Genomic DNA, 16,663 nt, shown 5'->3' with positions numbered 1-16,663 from the left:
CTTCATTTTACTCTTCATTAAACTGCTGCTTACCACTGTTCTCATCAGCTGTCCCATCCAACTGTTGAATGGACAGATCAGCAAGGAAAGAACAACTTCCCCTCCAGTCCATCTCCTCATCTGAAGAGGCCTGCTGCTCCTCACTAGAGCTTTCATTTGCTTCTTTCACACATAATCTGTGCAGGGAGGCAACACAGATATTGAATAAACAATGGGTCACCGAATTAAAAAATTAAATATCATGACTCACACAGGCACAGACATTTGACTGCTGTGGGTTTACTTAGCTATAGTTTGGGGACAAATCTGTGCCAAGAAGTTAGTCAAATCTAACAAAACCTTCATTTGGAAAAACAATTCACATGTATATATACATACAGTTGAAGGCAGAAGTTTACATACACCTTGGCCAAATACATTTAAACTCAGTTTTTCACAATTCCTGATATTTAATCATAGAAAACATTCCCTATCTTAGGTCAGTTAGGATCACTACTTTATTTTAAGAATGTGAAATGTCAGAATGATTGTAGAGAGAATGATTTATTTTAGCTTTTATTTCTTTCATCACATTCCCAGTGGGTCAGAAGTTTACATACACTTTGTTAGTATTCGGTAGCATTGCCTTTAAATTGTTTAACTTGGGTCAAATGTTTTGGGTAGCCTTCCACAAGCTTCTCACAATAAGTTGTTGGAATTTTGGCCCATTCCTCCAGACAGAACTGGTGTAATTGTGTCAGGTTTGTAGGCCTCCTTGCTCGCACACACCTTTTCAGTTCTGCCCACAAATTTTCTATCGGACTGAGGCCAGGGCTTTGTGATGGCCACCTTGACTTTGTTGTCCTTAAGCCATTTTGCCACAACTTTGGAGGTATGCTTGGGGTCATTGTCCATTTGGAAGACCCATTTGTGACCGAGCTTTAAATTCATGGCTGATGTCTTGAGATGTTGCTTCAGTATATCCACATAATTTTCCTTCCTCATGATGTCATCTAATTTGTGAAGTGCACCAGTCCCTCCTGCAGCAAAGCACCCCCACAACATGATACTGCCACCCCCATGCTTCATGGTTGGGATGGTGTTCTTTGGCTTGCAAGCCTCACCCTTTTTCCTCCAAACATAATGATGGTCATTATGGCCAAAAAGTTACATTTTTGTTTCATCAGACCAGAGGAAATTTCTCCTAAATGTTAGATCTTTGTCCCCATGTGCACTTGCAATTGTAGTCTGGCTTTTTTATGGCAGTTTTGGGGCATTGGCTTCTTCCTTGCTGAGCAGCCTTTCAGGTTATGTCGATACAGAACTCGTTTTATTGTAGATATAGATACTTGTCTACCTGTTTCCTCCAGCATCTTCACAGGGTCCTTTGCTATTGTTCTGGGATTGATGTGCACTTTTCGCACCAAACTACGTTCATCTCTAGGAGACAGAATGTCTCCTTCCTGAGCAGTATGATGGCTGCATGGTCCCATGGTGTTTATACTTGCGTACTATTGTTTGTACAGATGAACGTGGTACCTTGAGGCGTTTGGAAATTGCTCCCAAGGATGAACCAGACTTGTGGAGGTCCACGATTTTTTTTTTTCTGAGGTCTTGGCTGATTTCTTTTGATTTTCCCATGATGTCAAGCAAAGAGGCACTGCGGTTGAAGGTAGGCCTTAAAATATATCCTCAGGTACACCTCCAATGGACTCCAATTAGTCTATCAGAAGCTAAATTATGCAAATTGTCTGGAATTTTCCAAGCTACTTAAAGACACAGTTAACGTAGTGTATGTAAACTTCAGACCAACTGGAATTGTGATATAGTCAAGTAAAGTGAAACAATCTCTCTATAAACAATTGTTGGAAAAATTACTCATGTCATGCACAAAGTAGATATCCTAAACGAATTGCTAAAACTATAGTTTGCTAATATGATATCTGAGGAGTGGTTAAAAAATGAGTTTTAATGAATTCAACCTAAGTGTATGTAAACTTCTGACTTCAACTATGTGTGTGTGTATATATATATATATATATATATATATTATATAAAACTTGTGCTCAAAAGTTTGCATACCCTGGCAGAAATTGTGAAATTTTGGTATTGATTTTGAAAATATGACTGATCATGCAAAAAAAAAAATAAATAAAAAAAAAATAATAATAAATAAATAAATAAATAAACTGTCTTTTATTTAAGGATAGTGATCATATGAAACCATTTATTATCACATAGTTGTTTGGCTCCTTTTTAAATCATAATGATAACAGAAATCACCCAAATGGCCCTGATCAAAAGTTTACATACCCTTGAATGTTTGGCATTGTAACAGAAACACGAGGTGACACACAGGTTTAAATGGCAATTAAAGGTTACACGCCTGTGGCTTTTTAAATTGCAATTAGCGTCTGTGTATAAATAGTCAATGAGTTTGTTAGCTTTCACATGGATGCACTGAGCAGGCTAGATGCTGAGCCATGGGGAGCAGAAAAGAACTGCCAAAAGACCAGCGTAACAAGGTAATGGAACTTTATAAAGATGGAAAAGGATATAAAAAGATATCCAAAGCCTTGAAAATACCAGTCAGTACTGTTCAATCACTTATTAAAATGTGGAAAATTCGGGGATCTCTTGATACCAAGCCAAGGTCAGGTAGACCAAGAAAGATTTCAGCCACAACTGCCAGAAGAATTGTTCGGGATACAAGGAAAAACCCACAGGAAATCTCAGGAGAAATACAGGCTGCTCTGGAAAAAGATGATGTGGTTGTTTCAAGGAGCACAATACAATGATACTTGAACAAAAATGAGCTACATGGTCGAGTTGCCAGAAAGAAGCCTTTACTGTGCCAATGCCACAAAAAAGCCTGGTTACAATATGCCCGACAACACCTTGACATGCCTCACAGCTTCTGGCACACTGTAATTTGGAGTGACGAGACGAAAATAGAGCTTTATGGTTACAACCATAAGCGCTATGTTTGGAGAGGGGTCACCAAGGCCTATAGTGAAAAGAATACTATCCCCACTGTGAAGCATGGTGGTGGCTCACTGATGTTTTGGGGGTGTATGAGCTCTAAAGGCACGGGGAATCTTGAGAAAACTGATGGCAAGATGAATGCAGCATGTTATCAGAAAATACTGGCAGACAATTTGCATTCTTCTGCATGAAAGCTGCGCATGGGATGCTCTTGGACTTTCCAGCATGACAATGACCCTAAGCACAAGGCCAAGTTGACCCTCCAGTTGTTACAGCAGAAAAAGGTGAAAGTTCTGGAGTGGCCATCACAATCTCCTGACCTTAATATCATCGAGCCACTCTGGGGAGATCTCAAACGTGCGGTTCATGCAAGACGACCAAAGACTTTGCATGACCTGGAGGCATTTTGCCAGGACAAATGGGCAGCTATACCACCTGCAAGAATTTGGGGCATCATAGACAACTATTACAAAAGACTGCACGCTGTCATTGATGCTAAAGGGGGCAATACACAGTATTAAAAACTAAGGAAATACAGACTTTTGAACAGGAGTCATTTCATTTTTTTCTTTGTTTTGTTTTATGATTGTGCCATTCTGTTATAACCTACAGCTGAATATGAATCCCATAAGAAATAAAAGAAATGTGTTTTGCCTGCTCACTCATGTTTTCTTTAAAAATGGTACATATATTACCAATTCTCCAAGGGTATGCAAACTTTTGAGCACAACTGTATATATGACCTAACCTTTTTTGCCAAAAGTACCCCAAAGCACCATCAGTAAGGCTTAAGACCCCTTCATCGACACAATACTGTATGTACCAAAACCTAAATATTATTTAACCTTAACATTGTAATATCCCTGATGCACAAAACGAAAATATGAAGTTGCCATTTATGTCATTTATTCATCAACAAAAACAAAAACAATCTGGGTCAAATGAGCACTGAAATGTGCAATTAGAACTGAATAATGCTTTTAATTATACAGGAACCTTTTAAATTGGTACATTGCAAAATATTAATTGTTCAATATTTTATCATTAATTTTTCATTGTATATATATATATATATATATATACACACACATACATACATATACACACACACATTATATACAGTGCATTTAGAAAGTATAATTTTTTTTTTTTCACATTTTGTTATGTTGTAGCCTTATGCTAAAATGTCTTAAATTATAATTTTTTGCATAAATCTACACTCTATACCCCATAATGACAAAGCAAAAAGCAGATTTTTGATACATTTGCAAATGTATTAAAAAGAAAAAACTGGGAGTCACGTGACACGTGTAAAACTTTGCTAGTTTTTCATTATTTTTATGTCATAAACCAGTGAGATTCGATACACCCTGCTACATATCTGTTCTTTGAAGTCAACATGTCAAAGAATTCAAAATCTTCGGGCTCTGGACATATTAAGAGACACGTACTTGCTCAAGCTGATACTTCAGACAGGCCCGCAGACCAGGGACTCAATTTGGATGGTTCGGCGGGAGAAATCCAACGCCAACTGACGAGCATGTCTGTAATGCTGACAAAAGTTGTTGCTGACTTAGAGGATCTTGCTGTAATACGTCGATCAGTTACTCTGATGGAAACAAAATTCTCTGAGTTGGTTACAAGAATCGGGGACGTCAAGAGACGGATCGAGTCATCAGAGAGGGAATTAGCTGCTAATCTGCTAGGGACCAAGATAGACTTGCAATGTGTTTGGGAAAAACTGGAGGATTTGAAGAATCATAGTAGGTGAAACAACATCCGAATTGTTGGAATTCCTAAGAACGAGGAAGGCCGAGATATGGTGAAATTCCTAGATGAGCTCTTCCCGAGTCTGCTCAACATAACAGGCCATAAGCTGGAAATAGAGCAAGCTCACAGAGTCCCGGGTTGCAGATCCGCGGAGGGACACAGGCCCCAATTAATTCTGGCCAAATTTCTGAGATCATCCGATAAAGATCTCGTGTTGCGCGAGGCGCAAAGGAAAGCTTTCTTGGAAGAACCACAGCATTTTCTTGTTCCCAGATATTGCGAATTCAACAAGAGAGAAACATGATCGATTCAAGGAATGCAAGAAACTCTTACATCAACTGAAGATCGCTTTTGCACTGATGTTTCCGGCCAAGCTGAGAATAGATACAAAGGATGGCTGCAAAGTATTTACATGTCCCCAGCATGCATTGTCTTTCATAGAGTCAATGGGGTGAGTTAGCCATTTGGTGATTTTCATGTGGCCCCCAAGTGAGCTGTCTCGCTGTACATACTCTTGACTGTCTGAGGAAGCTGGGCACCTTTTTTTTTTTTTTTTTTGGCACTCCTTCAAGAGGCTTTTGCATCGACAGAGGGTCGCTTTTGCACTGATGTTCCCGGCTGGGTTCAGAATGGATGCTAAGGATGGCCACAGAGTATTTGCATGCCCACAGCAAGTGATGTCTTTCATAAAATTGATGGACTGAGGAAGTCATGGTGTGTTTCTCACGTTGCCTCCGAATGAGCTCGTCTCGTTCTTTTTGTGCTGGTTCCGCCTAGCGGCTGGAGTTTGTTTTGTGGAATAACACTCCTTCGGGACAGTTGTGGATGAATCTGCACGTGCCTTGTGCTTTTGCCTTCTGTGGCCTGGAGTTTGTTTTGTGGAGTATTTTGTGAAGGTCGTTGGAATGATTAGGTCATCTGCTGCACTTATGAAACAGCCGGCTCACTGAACATTCGGTTGACTGTCTGAGGAAACTGAAAGGCCCTTATTTCTTTCCTTTTTTTTGTGCTGGTTCTGCTACAGGCTGGAGTTTGTTTTGTGGAGGAACACACCTTCGATACAGTTCTGGGAATGAATCTACACATTCTTTGTGTTTATTCTGCCTATTGACCGGAGTTTGTTTAACAGAGTATTTTCTGTTATGTAATTCTCCCTCACAAAATTTGTACAGAAACACCGGACTTGAGCAATCTGATGGCAAAGTTGTCACAGGGACTCTCGTAGGCGTACATGGACTGTTTGAGTTTAGAGGGATGGACGGCGATTGGTGCTGTCGTGCGCAGGGTTAATGCACACATTTTTCTTTTTTCTGTTTGTTCGGTTCGGGGTTTGATTGTTGCACTAATGGGGAATGTGGACTTTATAATCTTGTTTCTGACACAGTCTATTTTTTCCTAATATGTCAAAATGTCAAGTGTTAATATGAGTGGACTGTCTTCCTCCACGTGGAATGTGAATGGGTTGGGGCACCCCACTAAAAGAAGGAAGAATATTTATTTTCTTAACTGTAAGAAATATGATAGTGTTTCTTCAAGAAATGCATCTTTCCCTGCAGGAAGCTGAAAAATTTCGGAAGATATGGGGTGGGCATGTTTTCTTTACTGCTGGCTCAAGTAAGAGCAGGGGAGTGATTACATTGATAAGTAAACATCTACAATTCAAATGTATCAAAGAGATTAAAGATAAATTAGGAAGAGTCATTATTGTTTTAGCAGAAATTCAGGGGCAAAGGCTAATATTTTTGGCTAATATTTACACACCTAACGCTAATGATCAGGTTTTTTTTTTTTATAGATCTTAAAGGGATGTTGCAAGCCGCTGGCACCCCTCATGATATAATATTGGGAGGAGACTTTAATCTATTGATGGACTCAGTCCTTGATCATAGTGAAGCAAGTGTAAGCCCCCTAGAGCAACATTGATGCTTCTCAGGATGTGTAAAAATCTTGGTCTTGCAGATATTTGGAGACTTTTGAACCCATCTGGTAGGGACTATACATTCTTTTCATCAGTCCATAAGATTTATTCTAGAATAGATTTATATATATATATATATAAGTCCCTTGTTGTTGACTGCTCAGTTGGAAACATCTTAGTCTCAGATCACGCCCTGGTGAGTTTAGAGGTGTTGCCACATATGGAGAAAAAGCAATCATATAGTTGGCACTTTAATGTATCCCTTTTGCAAAATCCTGATTTCCAACAAATGTTAAAGGCTGAAATCAATGTCTATATGGAGACCAACTGGTCCTCTGTATCTTCTGTGGGCATGGCTTGGGAGGCACTTAAGGCGGTTCTTAGGGGTTGGATCATACATTATGCCTCATTCATCAAAAAATCCAAAGCTCGAGAACTCGTGGAGTTGGAAGGGAATATTAAAGGAACCGAGGCAGAGCTGAAGCACCGAATGTCATCTGATGGCCTCAGAGAATTGACCCGATTGAAATACAGATATAGTACTATTTTGTCGCGGAAAGTGGGGTTTTGGTTATTCAGGGCAAGACAGTCATACTTTGAATCAAGGGACAAAGCGGGGAAGCTTTTGGCTAGATATATAAAGCAGAGAGAGTCTTTTTCTACCATTCCCTCAATAACATCTGCTGGTGGTGAAATATCTACCACAGCCATTGATATTAATAATGCTTTTAAAGAGTTCTATCTTGAGCTTTATACTTCCATGTCTTCGTCTATTAATGAAGATATTAGAAACTTTGTGGAACCATTAGAACTCCCTAAATTGATGACTGAGCAAAGAAATTCTCTCGATTCTGAGATAACTTTGGAGGAGCTTGTTGAGGTAATTAAGGCCCTGTCTACAGAACTGGCTCCACTTTTGCTAGAAGTTTATATGGAATCCTTAAAGAATGGAAAGCTTCCGCCAACCATGACACAAGCCCGGATCAGTCTGATTCTTAAAAAGGGACAAAGATCCAAGCGAATGTAAGAGTTACTGTCCAATTTCCCTGATCCAGCTAGACGTAAAAATATTGTCAAAAAGTTTGGCTAACCAAAATTAAAGTAATGACATCTCTTATACATTTAGATCAGGTGGGATTTATTTGGGGCCACAGCTCTTCTGATAACATTAGGCGTTTCATCAATATCACGTGGTCAGTGGTGAATGATCAGACTCCGGCCGCTGCCATCTCACTTGACTCCGAAAAGGCGTTTGATATGGTAGAATGGGATTATCTTTTTAAGATTTTGGAAATATACAGGTTCGGGAATACTTTTATTGGATGAATTAAGTTACTTTATAGACACCCGGTGGCGGCGGTACAAACAAATGGATTAATTTCAGATTATTTTACTCTGGATAGGGGCACCTGGCAGGGTTGCCCTCTTTCCCATTATTGTTCTGTCTTGCTCTGGAACCATTAGCAGCCACGATAAGAAAGGAGGAGGATTTTTCAGGGGTGATGGCAGGAGGTATGGCGCATAAGCTTCTGCTTTACGCAGATGATATTTGATTATTCGTCTCTGACCCTACTAGATCTATGCTCGAGCAATGTGGGCAGATGGGCATCATTACATTTATTGATGATTGGGAAGGTTAATGTTATTAAAATGAACTGTATTCCAAAATTCAACTACCTGCTACAGTCGCTCCCTATAGATGTCCCCCTCTCTTATTTCAAGAATTTGAGAGCTTAGAGAAGTCTTTCATTTGCAATGGTAAGCGTCCCAGATTACATTTCAGTAAGCTGCATAGGCCAATTGACAAAGTTGGGCTAGGCCTACCCAAGATTTTGTTTTATTATTATGCGTTCTGTCTCAGACATTTGGCTCATTGGTCGCTTCCACCGGAAAGAGCCTCTCGCTGGTTCTGTATTGAACAGGAAGTTCTTGCCACTATTTTGCCATTGCAAAGCCTTTCTATCAATCTAACCAGAGAAGTTAAATTACACCGTTATCTCGCATTTGCACTCGGTATGGACAAAAGTGTCCAGTGTGTTTAATTCGGATATTTATCTAAATGTTGCCTCGAGCTTATGGCTGAACCCCAAACTACGTTTTAATAAGTCCCCTTTCTGCTGGTCAGAGTGGATTGTGAGGGGTGTTACTACACTCAGTGACCTATATGAGAGTAGTGTGTTGAGATCCTTTGAAAATATGGTTCAACATTTTGGGATCCCAGATCTCAGTTATTTAGGTATCTACAGCTGCGCCACTTGCTCTGTACTATTTTTGGGAATAGCATACACCACTCTAAAGTGGCAGATACTATGAGAGTGGTGATTACTGCTTTTGGAAAAGGTCATGAGGCATCAGTGTATTACTCCCTGTTAATTCAGAGTCTGGGGGACGGAGCCTCAACCACTCTCAAGAGATTATGGGAGAAAGATTTAAACTTGGATTTGGAGGAGGGAGAGTGGGCTAGGATTCTAAAAAACATCAAGACTGCATCTAGAGGCGCAAGGGTGTGCCTTATGCAATTCAAGATTTTACATCGGTTCTACTGGACCCCCTTCTAGATTGTAGGCTTCACCTTAAAGACACACCCACCTGCTGGCGATGCCAATCAGAGGACAGAGACATAACCCATGTCTTTTGGGGGTGTGCTGAGATCCAGGAGTTTTGGTTAAAGGTTCCGAGTCTGGTATGCAATGTATTAGGCACTCGGGTATCATTTTGCCCCAGACTCTGTATTTTGGGTGATGGGGCGGTCATCGACATTGAAAATAGACACATAAAGATTTGGATCTTAACCAGTGTTATGATCGCCAGGCAGATCATTTTGAAGGGCTGGAGGTTGGCTGGAGCACCCTCTTTTCAGGAGTGGTGCTCGGAGATGGGAAGGGTGGCGGCCTTTGAGGAAGGGTCATTTAGAAGAATGGGGAGGTACAGCGTGTTCATGGAGAAATGGGGCGGGTATATGTCATTTATGGATAGGTGATTATTATTATTATATTTTTTTATTTGTTTATTTATTATTTTTTTTGTGCGTGTGTGTGTGTGTCTATATCATTTGCGACCACTGGGATGTCGTTGGGGTCAAGGTGGGATTGGGGATTAGGAGGGGTAATAGTGGGGGTTAAGATTGATTCTGTGTATATATATATATATATGTTTTGTTTTTTGGTGTTCATTTATGTGAATCAATAAAAAAAAATTCTGAAGAAAAAAAAAATGAAATATCACACTGACAAATATTCAGACCCTTTGCTATGACACTTGAAATTTAGCTCAGGTGCACCCCATCTCTGGATCATATTTGAGATGTTTCTACATTTTGATTGGAGTCCACCTGTGGCAAATTCAATTGATTGGACATGATTTGGAAAGGCCTGTCTATATAAGGTTTCACAACTGAAAATGCATATCAGAGCAAAAACCAAGCCATGAGGTCAAAGGAACTGCCTGCAGAGCTCAGAGACAGGATTGTGTCGAGGCACAGATCTGGGGAAGTCTACAAAAAATGTTGGCTGCATTGAAGGTTCCCAAGAGCACAGTGGCCTCCATAATTCTTAAATGGAAGTTTGGAACAACCAGAACTCTTCCTAGAGCTGGCCGCCCAGCCAAACTGAACAATCAGGGGAGAAGTAAGAAAGATGACCAAGAACCAGATGGTCACTCTGGTTGAGCTCCAGAGATCATGTGTGGAGATGGGACAAACTTGCAGAAGGACAACCATCACTGCAACACTACACCAATCTGGGCTTTATGGCAGAGTGGCCAGACGGAAGCCTCTCCTCAGAGCAAGACACAAAAAAAGCACCTAAAGAGCTCAGACTGTGAGAAACAAGATTCTCTGGTCTGATGAAACAGAGGTTGAACTGTTTGGCCTCAATTCCAAGCATCATTTCTGGAGGAAACCAGGCACCACTCATCACCTAGTGCACCACAGCATAGTGGTGGTAGCATCATGCTGTGGGGGTGTTTTTCAGCAGCAGGGACTGGTCAGGGTTGAAGGAAAGCTGAACATAGCAAAATACACAGATATTCTTAATGAAAACCTGGTCCAGAATGCTCAGGACCTCAGACTGGGCCGAAGGTTCACCTTCCAACAGCACAATGACCCTAAACACACAGCCAAGACAAAGCAAGAGTGGCTTAGGGACAACTCTGTGAAAGTCCCCAGCCAGAGCCCAGACTTGATCCAAATCAAACATCCCTGGAGAGACCTGAAAATGGCTGTCCACCGACGAACCCCATCCAACCTGACAGAGTTTGAGAGGATCTGCAGAGAAGAATGGCAGAAAATCCCCAAATCCAGGTGTGCAAAGCTTGTCACATCATACCCAAAAAGACTTGAGGCTGTAATCGCTGCCAAAGGTGCTTCAACTAAGTACTGAGTTAAGGGTCTGAATACTTATGTCAATGTGATATTTCATTTTTTTCTTTTGAATAAATTTGCAAAGTTATCAAAAATCTGGTTTCTGCTTTGTCATTATGGGGTATGGAGCATAAATTGATGTGAAATATTTTTTTTTTTTTAAAGCATTTTAACATAAGACTGCAACATAACGAAATGTGAAAAAAATGAAGGGGTCTGAATACTTTATGAATGCACTGTATTGTTAGGCCTAACACAGTGTATTGTTTACATGCATAATTTGTACTATTTACAAGAATTTACACTGATTTGTAGAACAAGTGCTTAAATGGTGCTGTCTCTTTAAGAAGACCGGCAGTTCAGTGTTTTGTTTTGGTTGCGCGAATATTAACTAGAATGGAGTCGCATGGCTTCTTTAGTAGAATTATTTGTTTCTTATTTTGTTGTTTTTGATAAGCGACTGACTGTAAACAACAAAAGTATATAAAAAGAAACATTATTTCATGAAAAATGGATTGTGTGGATCTCGTCTTTGGACACATATTAAACAGAACGAGTAAAACTCGTTTTACTCATATTTAAAGATGTATCTCAGGATTTTAATAATTTGAAATCGTAATTAATCAGATAATCTATATTTTTAACCAGCACTAATTCCAAAAATTTAAGTCATACATTTTCGTTTTATAGGTTAAACAAAGCAAAATCCTATTCTTTTCGTGTATCCCCTGGAACCTGCTTGCGTACCCTCCGAGTTGAGAATTACTGGTCTATGGTATGCCCCCATTAAGATAGCCAAGTTAACATGTGAGCCAGCCATAACCTATTCTTAAAATCAGTTAAGAATAGGCTTCATAAGTTGTGTTTGCTGCTCAAACTTATCTTTATAAGATTATATATCTGACTAACTATATAAGACTGCAACCAGGAATTTTAAACAAATTAAATTCTGAAAATCTCAAGAGGAAGTTTGAGAGAGTTTGCCACCTTCTCCTGGGGGAGTGTTCTGGCATGTCATTGTCCCATCTTTGTGACATTATTATACTGAGCTCCGCCTCTTCTTTCTCCAGCTCAGGCCCCGCCTCCTCATCATCACTGTTATAGATACAGCTAGCACTTCCAGACAGCCGCTGCTGGGACACTGCTCTGGACCTGTCGGCTCTAAACCCATCATCAGCCAAAGCCTCAAGCAGATCAACCATAGCCTGGTCTTGACTGTTGTCTGTTAACAAAATATAAAAAATAAATTCAATCTGAAAACAAATCAAATCTAGTCTCAGGGTTCTTTTAGGGATGTCCCATTACCATTTTTTTAGAGAATGAGTGTGAGTACCAATACTTCATTTTTGGTACTCGTTGATACCTGTGTGTAACAGTTCAAGGATGGGCAAGGAGGAGGCAGGAACCGGCTGAACAGTAAACAAAGTTTTTAATGTCAAACTTAACTTAAAACAAACAAAACACAGACACACATGCAACGCGGCCACGTGTGTCTCTCTCTCGAACTGGCGCCTCCGGTTGCCCTTTATCTCGCTCTCCCGCTGATCAGCTAACTCAGCACCGGTCATGCACCATCACGGCCCGGCCATGCCCTCCTCCTCATCACACTTCTCCCCCGCCTGATTCAGGTCGGGGTGCCACTGGTATGATTAACCACCACCCCCCCATCTCTGGAGGGGAGACGCTGCTGTTCTGGCCGTTCTGTCAGCCGGTGGTCCACCCCGCCTCCTGTGATCCTGGAGGAGAGACGAGGGAAGACGTGGGCGTATACCATCACGGCCTGGCCACGCCCTCCTCTTCGTCACGCTGTATTTTGTTTTTCTGAACTCCATATCAACAGTTTATTTCAATTTTATCATCAAAATTGTTTAAATAATGAATTAATGAAAAATGTTATCAAATGAAAATAAAACAATTAATTTTCAACATATTGCATTATTTTTTTATCAAATGAAGTGCTTGTATACAGAACCTCACAGCACAATACAAAATACAAAAGAGTATTTTAAAATACAAATTTGTACATTGTTATATTTTGCAAATAAAGTGATGCATAACAGAGAATCACAGATGTTAGATACTGCTTAAGTATAATATAATTACTACTGATTTATTATTATTATTATTAGTAGCATTACAGTGAATATTACATAACTTTACAATAGTGATATATTTCTGTCATACTTTTTTCCTATAAATTTAGCTTTGACTTTGACAGAGCTTTTATTTTGAAGTGTTTCTATAGTGTTTTGACCCAGGAGCTCTGACGTTATGACGCAACATCCCACTCTGGAAAAGTCGGTCACTACGTGACTCAAGAGATTATTAAACCGCAAAAAGGCTGCTATTTAATTAAATAAATATGTACTCTATATGTGCTTTGTGCTACAATGTGAATCTGCACTCCGTTTACTGTCATCTGCAACAAACAGAGCGTGCAATGCTCATGATGGTGTTTTCTCTGTATGAGCCAAGGAGGAGCTTTAAAAGGTACGAGCATCTGGTGTCAGCACAACACTGTCTCCACACATTCACAAGCGCCCACAATTGAATTACATGCAAACTATATATTTATCTCTTTAAATCGCAGCTTTTGTGGTTAAATAATCTCACTAGGACATAACATGATTTTAATTTTTGGGCTGAATGTTTACGTAATGACATTCATATGTCAGATGGTATCAGTTTTTGGTACTGGAGCATTTTTCCGAGTACAAGTACCAGTAGAGCAAGGTATCGGACCCATCCCTAGTTCTTTTGAATAATACATTTCAAGAATTTTTCAGTCATTTGTGACTTACAGAGATTGCCCTCACGAAGAACAATTTCTAGCTGATGAAATATTTAAGAGTTGATCATAATTATAAAAAAAAAAAAAAAAAAAATCTATATTCACTACAGAAATTTCAATGAATTCTATTTTTTTTTTAAAGATTTTATCAATTTTATCCATGATAGTTTTAATACCAAGTATTGCTGATTGGTTGGATCTCTGAGAGGGAGGGTGGAAGGTCTGACTGTTTTCCAGCAAACTCAAAATGGCCTCTTCATCAACAACTGCCACTTCAGCATCTTTGCCACAAAGCATTTTTGTTTCTGTGTGGAGAAAAGAAAAAAAGATGACATCAGACATTATTAATTTCATAACTGCCAAACACTGAGAAAGTCTGCGGGAAAGCCGCCCACTCCACTCCTTTTTCTCTGTGTGCAGTAGTCTTGTTTTTATGTTGTTGCTTTTTGGGGAGCACTTCCATTTAAATGAATGGGAGAAATTGGAGCGCCCAACAGCCAAACATTGAAAAGGAAGTCCTGCCTTACAGGTAAGAGCCAATCAGATTTTAGATAGAAAGATCGCCTGTCTTCAACTCGATAATGTGCATGCGCACTAGCTGAACCAGCCTGAAAAATAGCATTTTTAGCGTGATCCAAGCAAAAGAAAGCATATTCAATTATACCATTTGCTGCTAATTTGAAATATGTTCTGTGATCGTAATCTTGACCAACCGTCTTGGGAGATTTTGGTCATTATCCTTTCAAGTAGACAGGAGCTGCACTTTCATGCCGCTTGTTAACATAGAAAGATAGCTGCCCGGGAGCATTCCAAAGATGGCCGCTGTGTGGGTTGACTTCTCTTGAAAAAGGGACTTTGGCTTGGCGGAGGCACAGGAAGCACATTAACATTAGTTAAAGGGATAGTTCACTCAAAAATGAAAATTCTGTCATAATTTACTCAACCTCTTGTTGCAAACCTGTATGTTCTTCAGTAGAACACAAAAGGAGATGTTAGGCAGTATGTTAGTCTCAGTAAACTTTCACTTTCATCCTTTTTTCCATACAACATACACTATATTGCCAAAAGTATTCGCTCACCTGCCTTTAGACGCATATGAACTTAAGTGACATCCCATTCTTAATCCATAGTGTTTAATATGACGTCAGCCCACCCTTTGCAGCTATAACAGCTTCAACTATTCTGGGAAGGCTTTCCACAAGGTTTAGTAGTGTGTTTATGGGAATTTTTGACCATTCTTCCAGAAGCGCATTTGTGAGGTCAGACACTGATGTTGGACGAGAAGGCCTGGCTCACAGTCTTCGCTCAAATTCATCCCAAAGGTGCTCTATCGGGTTGAGGTCAGGACTCTGTGCAGGCCAGTCAAGTTCTTCCACACCAAACTCACTCATCCATGTCTTTATGGACCTTGCTTTGTGCATTGGTGTGCAGTCATGTTGGAACAGGAAGGGGCCATCCCCAAACTGTTCCCACAAAGTTGGGAGCATGGAATTGTCCAAAATCTCTTGGAATGCTGAAGCATTCAGAGTTCCTTTCACTGGAACTAAGGGGCCAAGCCCAGCTCCTGAAAAACAACCCCACACCATAATCCCTCCTCCACCAAACTTCACAGTTGGCACAATGCAGTCAGACAAGTACCGTTCTCCTGGCAACCGCCAAACCCAGACTCGTCCATCAGATTGCCAGATGGAGAAGCGTGGTTCGTCACTCCAGAGAACGCGTCTCCACTGCTCTAGAGTCCAGTGGCGGCGTGTTTTACACCACTGCATCCGATGCTTTGCAGTGCACTTGGTGATGTATGGCTTGGATGCAGCTGCTCGGCCATGGAAACCCATTCCATGAAGCTCTCTACGCACTGTTCTTGAGCTAATCTGAAGGCCACATGAACTTTGGAGGTCTGTAGCGATTGACTCTGCAGAAAGTTGGCGACCTCTGCGCACTATTCGCCTCAGCATCCGCTGACCCCGCTCTGTAATTTTATGTGGCCTACCACTTCGTGGCTGAGTTGCTGTCATTCCCAATCGCTTCCACTTTGTTATAATACCACTGACAGTTGACTGTGGAATATTTAGTAGCGAGGAAATTTCACGACTGGACTTGTTGCACAGGTGGCATCCTATCACAGTACTACGCTGGAATTCACTGAGCTCCTGAGAGCGGCCCATTCTTTCACAAATGTTTGTAGAAGCAGTCTGCATGCCTAGGTGCTTCATTTTATACACCTGTGGCCATGGAAGTGATTGGAACACCCGAATTCAATTATTTGGATGGGTGAGCGAATACTTTTGGCAATATAGTGTAAGTCAATGGTGACTGAGGCTAAACTTTCTGCGTAACATCTCCTTTTGTGTTCCACAAATGAGAGAAAGTTATACAGGTTTGGAACAACACTTGAATTAAAATTTTTTGGGAGAACTGTCCCTTCAAGGAGTATCGTCAAGCTGTCCAACAAAGCTATTTTGTAGAACAACATATGCATCAAATTAAAATATCACCCCAATTTTGAAAAAGTTGTGACAGTAGAAAAAGATAATAAAAATAAAAAGGGGTGAACTGTAAATCTGATTCATCCAGTGCTATATTGAAAGCACAACAACAACACATTATTTGATGCTTTACCTTTTGAATGCATTCATTTAAAATCAGATGACTGCAACGCGCTCCAAAAAGGTTGGGATAGTGGAGTGTTTACCACTGTGTAACATCACCAGTTCTTCTAATAACACTTATTAGGCGATTGGGTACTGAAGGCACAAATTTGTTTGGTTTAGCAAGAAGAATTTTCCCACATTCATCCATTATGCAGGTCTTCAGCTGTTCAATTGTACAGGGCGTTCGTTGCCATATTTTGCGATTCATA

At 40.3% G+C, this 16,663-nt stretch overlaps 1 protein-coding gene across 2 annotated transcripts in view; it reads right to left on the bottom strand.

Annotated features, from left to right (window-relative positions):
- LOC127415765 (DNA polymerase zeta catalytic subunit-like) overlaps positions 1-16,663 on the bottom strand; it is a 130,948-nt gene that overhangs the window by 55,193 nt on the left and 59,092 nt on the right. For both annotated transcript variants that reach the window (XM_051654656.1, XM_051654657.1), the window contains exons 10-12: positions 13,980-14,108; positions 12,000-12,234; positions 34-176 (exon numbers count right to left, since the gene is read on the bottom strand). In XM_051654656.1, coding sequence (XP_051510616.1) covers positions 34-176; positions 12,000-12,234; positions 13,980-14,108 — 507 coding nt within the window. The remainder of the gene's footprint in view (positions 1-33; positions 177-11,999; positions 12,235-13,979; positions 14,109-16,663) is intronic.

Source organism: Myxocyprinus asiaticus, chromosome 25 (assembly GCF_019703515.2).
Source record: "Myxocyprinus asiaticus isolate MX2 ecotype Aquarium Trade chromosome 25, UBuf_Myxa_2, whole genome shotgun sequence".
NCBI classification, from domain to species: Eukaryota; Metazoa; Chordata; class Actinopteri; order Cypriniformes; family Catostomidae; genus Myxocyprinus; species Myxocyprinus asiaticus.
Note: the sequence above shows the minus strand (reverse complement) of the source record. Positions and strands in the feature narration are given on the sequence as shown.